General features: G+C 38.8%; 2 protein-coding genes across 2 annotated transcripts; both read left to right on the forward strand.

Annotated features, from left to right (window-relative positions):
* Window positions 1-2,450: 2,450 nt before the first annotated feature.
* Window positions 2,451-2,873, forward strand: LOC141616959 (protein FAR-RED IMPAIRED RESPONSE 1-like). The gene has a single exon (XM_074434128.1). It carries the CDS (start codon window positions 2,451-2,453, stop codon window positions 2,871-2,873), a length of 423 nt encoding a protein of 140 aa, XP_074290229.1.
* Window positions 2,874-2,916: 43 nt separating this feature from the next.
* Window positions 2,917-3,535, forward strand: LOC141616960 (protein FAR1-RELATED SEQUENCE 5-like). The gene is made up of 2 exons (XM_074434129.1): window positions 2,917-3,186; window positions 3,341-3,535. The coding sequence occupies exons 1-2, from the start codon at window positions 2,917-2,919 to the stop codon at window positions 3,533-3,535; spliced, it is 465 nt and encodes a 154-aa protein (XP_074290230.1).
* Window positions 3,536-7,211: the final 3,676 nt, after the last annotated feature.

A 7,211-nucleotide genomic window follows, 5' to 3' on the forward strand; every position in this document is an offset into this window, starting at 1 on the left:
CTTTTGCAAGTGGTCTTGCAACTGTTCACAATAAGTCACAGTAAGTCAAATGACGGTTGTAACTTGCTTATGTGGTGAAAAGACACAATTATTCACATTAATTTGAATATTACTTCTAAATGTACATTATATTAATTATAAAAAAACATGTTCCATAAAATAAATTGTCCACTATCTATATTCGTAATTTGCATTTTCTGATAATTAGGTGCAACTAAAATATCATTAAGCACTGTTTGGAAAATGTACATTATATTATATTTAAAGGTACATTAAATTATTTAAAAAAGAACATGGAACATTATTTGGAAAATAAATGTGAATTCAGTTTAATTCAAATGTCCATTACGTATTTTCATAATGTGAATATACTGTTTTATGCAAGAGATTAAAGTAACATAGATAACTTCACCCAATTTATTAATTACCATGATTATGTTTGTGTCAGTTGAAAAGACACATCTGTTCACAGAATTTAATCTCTTATAATCAATTAATCCACTATATAAACCAAGAGTCCACAACCACTTTTCCATCCTACCTTTTCCAATAAGCAAAACTTTTAATCTGTCCAGAAAACTACTTAATTTTATTAAAAAAAAAACAATGTCTTACTCAAAATGCACAATAGTTCCCTACACGAATGATGCTCACAAACAAAATTTCGTGGAGCATAATCATCAATGGAAAGTAAGCCAGATTTCTTCAAACTGGTTTGATGGAGATGACATTCCCGTGGAGATGGATGTACCATCTCACAGTCGTCCTTTACATCCTTTCCTTACTACTGAGGCATTGCTCCGGATTTTTTTTGATCGACTTGGGAGGGAAGAAAAGAGAAACATGGCCATGGTGTGCAAGGGCTGGTCAAAGTGGTTCCTTATAGGGACCGAGCCAAGGGTAATGGATAAGGATTATTACCGAGGCGCGGTTCGGGGAAATGAAAATGGTATAATCTATGTCACAAAGGATAATCGGCTCCTTGACATATTTTGCCTTTGCACGACTATGTCTAGTCGTGCAGAAATAATTAGACATCATAAACAACAAGAATGACAATTTAAAAACCAAAGAGAAGAATATGAAATTGAGGAGCAGTCTGGTGATGAGGGTTATTATGACTCCGACTGTTAGATTAGTTTAGAAATATATTAAGTTAATTTTCTAGTTTATTGTTATTAGGTATTATCTTGTGTTTTTTTTCCAGTATAAGCCTTAGTAGGCTTTATCATTTTGAAAGCCTTAAATGACTTTTGTAAATATTTTTCTAATATTAATGAAATAGTATTATGACTATTTGTTTGTTTACTGTCATTAGCATTCAATAATGTATGCTATATCAAAATGGACAACAATATTTCCTATGAACATTAGCAGTAAAATAAATGTTCCTTTAAAGGCATGATAATGGACATTCGCAGGAATACATTATATATGAACCTTTATTTGTACGAAATAAATTACCAATCTTTGTAGAGCATATTAGAATTGGATTACTGCATTATTGATGCAATAATATTCAATATACTTACTTACTTAACTACTGTTGAAGCAGACAATGAGTACAAGTGATGCAACTACGTCTTCTTCTACAAATAACAGCTTTAAAATACCAAGGACAAGAATTGAAACATTAAATGCACTCCAGTACATTCCATTCTGTCCAGAGGAAAAGAAACCTAAAGTAGGACAAGTATTCGAAATGCTAGAAGCAACAGAGTTATTCTACAAAGAATATTGTACAATATGTGGGTTTACGCCAAGACTTGCAACAACAAAAAGGATTAAAGGCAATGAGTTACCAAATAGTTTTGTATTAAGGAATGTTGTCTGCAATAGGCAAGGTGTAAAAGAAAGTAGGAAAAGGAAGAGGACTGACATCGATCATCGATACTTCGAGAATGATGCGAACTCGATGTGACGAGACATAAGCCGTGTGAGGCCGATTACAAGAATTGACTGTCGTGCATTAGTGCGGTTTAAATACCAAGAAAATGGAACTTATAGTGTTACCAGATTCGATGAAGCGCATAACCATCCACTTGCTTCGCCTGAATCTACAATATTCTTGAAAGGAAACCGAAAAATGACAGAGGTACAGAAGCAATTTGTCACAAAGGCAAAGGTGCTAAAACTAGGTGGTGTGAAAGCCTATAGATGTTGGAAGGAGCTGTGTGGAGGTTACGACAACATTGGTGCTACTGAGGTTGATTTCAAAAACTTTGTCAGGGACATAAAAACCTACATTGGTAATTTTGATGCGCAAATGTTTGTTGAAAATCTTATTGGGAGAAAAGACACATGCAGTTCATTTTACTTTGATTTTATAGTAGATGAAAACAAGTGCCTGGCTGGAGTGTTTTGGGCAGATCCGATCTGCATAAAGAACTACATCTTTGTTCGGTGAGGTGTTATCGTGAGATGCTACATATGGAACAAACAAATACGATATGGTGTTTGTGCCTTTCACAAGAGTTGATCACCACAAAAGGTGCATAACCTTTGGAGCTGGGTTGATAGGTGATGAAAGTATTGAGTGTTACACATGGTTGTTCAAGACATTTTTGGAAGCAATGGGCGGGTGCCAGCCGAGAATTATAATTACTGATCAGGACAAATCAATGAAGTCGGTAGTCCCGGAAGTGTTTAAGGAGTCAACACACAGACTGTGCATGTGGCACATAATGAAGAAACTAAGAGAAAAAGTCAGTTATCAACTGTTTCAAGATGAGGATTTTAAGACCAGGCTCAATAGGTGTGTTTGGAACAACCAACTTGAGCCTGATGAATTCGAAGAACAATGGGGGAAGATAATGACTGATTATCAACTTGTAGAACACGAGTGGTTTTCAGATTTGTACGATCTCGGGTAAAAGTGGATCCTGCCTATTTTAAAGATGTTTCCATGTCGGCTTGATGAGGGTTACTTCTAGGTCCGAGAGTGAAAACAGTTTCTTTGTGAGGTTACTCACACCTCATTTGACCCTTGTTGAGTTTTGGGTGTGCTATGAGAGTGCCTTGGAAGCACAAAGACACAAGCGGTCCAAGTTGAACAGTGACAACAAACACTCTGAAATCCCACGGAAAACAAAGTCAAACCTTGAAGTCCATGCTTCTGAAATGTACTCGCACAACATTTTCAAAGACTTCCAAACAGAATTGGTTGCGGACTTTGTCCCGATTGCCGTTTTAAAGACGTGGAGAAGATTGATGAGACAAAAATATATATTCTAACAGACTTGCAGATGCCAAATAAGTCATGGAACGTAGCATATTCACCGGATAACATGGAGATTACTTGTTCCTGTTCTATGTTTCAGAGAATGGGCTTGTTGTACAGCACGCCTTTGGATTCTACACAACCAAGATTTTCGAGAAAATACCAGAACAGTACATAATGCAAAGATGGACAAAAGCTGCAATGAGTAAGCCTGTCTTTGATAAAGATGGCAAACTGATAGATGTCTCTCAAAAGTTTTTGACCAGGAAAAGTTTAGTCGAAAGTGGCAAGAGGTTTATTCTTGTGTCGGCGTAGCCGATTGTGATGATAACGACATGAAGCTTTTGATTGAAAAAGCGAGAGATAATAGATTGGATATGATTAATGTGAAGTGTTCAGCAAAGAAGAAAGACAAGATGAAAGAAATAGAAAAGTACGTGGGCTGCAAAATACCTGAGAAGTTGGTGATTCATGTTCCTAAAAAATCTAAAAACAAGGGTAGGACCAAGGGCAGGAGAATTGAATCACAAATGTTAAAAGCCCTAAAGAAGAGAGGAAAAGAGAAGAGGTACTGCAAAACATGTGGCCGCCAAGGACACAACTCTAGGACTTGCAAAGAAACAAACCATCTGACAGGTATGTATAATTTGGTTTCTAGTTAAAGCATATTACATTAATGTTAAATAATTATTAAATTATACAAGTATAGTGCATAGTGTTTACCTTACAAAATCATCACTCTTATACGGAGGCACATCAGCTCTTTGTGCAATGAACATTATGGTTGTTCTGAAGGCACAGATGAGAATTTCAGCAATGTATATTTGGTTAACATTAAATGTATCAATTTAGTTGTTCATTTTGGCCATTTTCTCCTTATAAAATCTAATATTTAATTTACATTTTGTTGCATATTCACCAAAAACTACCATGAAGATGACAACGATGAAGGAGATGAATCTGATGATGTGGAGGACGACGATGAAGAAGATGAATCTGATAACGAAGTGGAAGGTGCAAATTTTTGATTCAAGGATTGTAACACCCCCATATCCAGAGGAGCCTTAACTAGGCCTTCCTTAGCATATAAGGGCATTACCAACTCGGTTGCCCGAGGACAGTAATAATCAAATGTCGATAAAAGAACTATTATGTTATATTACAAGTGATTTAAAACCAACTGATGATACAAACGATACAACTCAAAGACTACTCGCTATAACTATCAAATCTCGTGAGGACTTATCCCTGCACGGACTCCAGCTATCAACGATATCAACACCTTCTAAGACAGACTGCTCACCATAAGGGATCACGGCAGACACATAAAACAAAAAGACAACCACACAAGGTCAGTACTGAGATAAGACACAATAATGCCAACAACATCTAACAATACAATGCAACACAATCAGCCACACACAATCACACCCACTCCAGTCAATCTCCGTCACCGACTGTCCACTGGACCAGCCCTGCCAGTGGGGGACCGCAGCCGTACCCACCAAATCCCCGCTCATCATACCGAGCGATAACCCTGTCCCATTAATGTGCACATCCCCTTCCGTGGCGGGTTCCATGAAGGGCGAAACTAGGGCGTGAAGCCACTCCCGCAAGTGACTCCACTCAGCCGAGAACGCATCTCGAGAACCAGAGACAAACAATCACAATCACAACATAACATCAACAACCGTCTGAATTAATCAACAATCGTATACACGCTGCCGCACAAACACAACCACAACACAACAACAACGACACGACGATCGACACACTAGACTATCTACAGAAACTGAGTAGGCGAACCTACCTTTAAGCAACTGCAACCAATCCATGCCAACATATGATATATCCAGCAACCAAGCAAAGCCTATAACCACAACACAATCATCTATTACTACCAAACAAACCCTAATCGTAAAGACAAGGACGCGGATGATGATGACGACATACCTATGAGGAGAAACCCGGCAAAAGACCGCTACCCGACTCAAGCTATGCTCTCCTAAGGCACAAGGACCTTCAAAAGGCTTCCATGGAGGTTTTATGGTGAAGGGAAGGGAAAGAGGCGACCAAAGGATAAGAGGAATGAGGCGGAAATGATTTGCGGATTTAACAAAACGCGATTAAAAACCCTCGCTGAAAACTCGATACTCGATCGAGTACCCCACATGCTTGATCGAGTGACCCCCTACTCGATCGAGTAACTACGCTACTCGATTGAGTATCCTCTACTCTATCGAGTACCACACATAACACGTAACCCAAGATAGTTTTGGCACGCACTTCTAAGAACTATTCCCGTTCCCAAGGTCAGTCAACGCTGGTTAAAGGGTCCCTAAAAGGGCGGGTATTACAGTCTTCCCCCCTTAAAAGAACTTCGTCCCCGAAGTTCAACTCACCTATCTTAACGCACAAGACACGGAAAAAAAACACGACATCACCATTCTTCCTACTTAAGTCATTACTCCCCTGAAATGCCATCCCCCAAGTCATCATCATCACTGTCTAACGCTCTACATACATGTATATCGACTCTTGTCAGCTATCATATAAAACACTAACCTCGCACTGCAAACCAACACCAACAACGATCACCCATCATATTACGGGATTACTTCATTTACTAGTAACAATCATCAACACGAAACACATCCCACATCAACCTGTCGCATGACTATACTACCATGTTACTCAACAACGCGATTCTATTACGACACATTGCACCACAACTATCTCTTTATGACCGTCCTTTAAAACATACTATCACATACACTTCAACGCATGAATTACTCAACAAACTAAGGTAGCCAATTACAACTTCGTACAAGCAAAGTGACCAAGGTACTAGAAAATTTAGTAATTAAACAACAAAACCTTATAAGCAAACAACAACATAATTTCAAAATCAGCCTTTTTATTTTGCGACATTACTCTTCCCCTCTAAAAAGGAACTTCGTCCCCGAAGTTCACCACCAATATTACAACACATATTACCTATTACTTGCATCATCACATAAATTAGAACCATATTATTTATTATGGACATTACTCACTAAGCCTATACTCGTTAAATTAGAAATCATACACAATCCACCGGAATAACTAGCCGCCGTCGATAAAGCATGTTAATATCGTATGCACAAGCGTATGAAAAGATGTAACTCTGGCGAATAGATCGTAATATGGCGGATGTAATATTAAAGCAACAAGAGACCATCACCACTCCCCTATTTGTTACGGATATGTATATAAAACTCAAGCACGACTTCTAACATATGAAATTAACGGTTCAAAGGTGTTACTACGCACTAATAACCACGTTAAACATCAAACTTGCAATTATAAAACAATTGAACACTTTTAATTTTTGAAAACTTCCTGTAACAGTACTACTCGATCGAGTATGTAGTGGTACTCGATCGAGTGCCCTGCTACTCGATCGAGTGTCTTGGCTACTCGATCGAGTAGCCCTGAGATCAGAATGTCTCTTTTCTGCCACACCTATAGCTACTCGATCGAGTACAGGGTACTCTTTCGAGTACCTATAGGTCGAAATTTTTGGGAAATCTGCCATAACCACACATATATATGCAAAATCGTCACATAACTTGAGTCGGAATGACCTCCCGACTCACAAAAGCCTGCAACAAAGTCAAGTAGTAAATCCGGCCTTATGGCCAAGCATACAAATCCGAAAATAAAAGGTTCTAACAACCAACAACTACCAACATCCAAGACCAACAATCATAACAAAGATAAAGAAATAGGAGTATCACTCCTGCTGCTGCTGCTGCTCCTCCTCCATCACCTCATCACCACCACCATCACCTCTTAATGTGCCCGCTCCAGATGACCCAATCCCCGCATCAACTCCCGCTCCATCTCCTGGACCTGCGTGCCATGGGGTCAATCCACCATAGGGAAAGGACTGAGGCATCCCCCAAGCTAACTGATCCACTCCGTAAGAGTGGAAAAACCCACTGTAGTC

This window comes from Silene latifolia, chromosome X (assembly GCF_048544455.1).
Source record: "Silene latifolia isolate original U9 population chromosome X, ASM4854445v1, whole genome shotgun sequence".
NCBI classification, from domain to species: domain Eukaryota; kingdom Viridiplantae; phylum Streptophyta; class Magnoliopsida; order Caryophyllales; family Caryophyllaceae; genus Silene; species Silene latifolia.

Excerpts from the sequence above, each read along its gene's own strand:
- LOC141616959 (XM_074434128.1), top strand. The coding sequence starts at position 2,451 with ATGGTGTTTGTGCCTTTCACAAGAGTTGATCACCACAAAAGGTGCATA.
- LOC141616960 (XM_074434129.1), top strand. The coding sequence starts at position 2,917 with ATGAGGGTTACTTCTAGGTCCGAGAGTGAAAACAGTTTCTTTGTGAGG. Across the intron at positions 3,187-3,340 it reads CGGACTTTGTCCCGATTGCC|CACGCCTTTGGATTCTACAC; the intron begins GTTTTAAAGACG and ends CTTGTTGTACAG.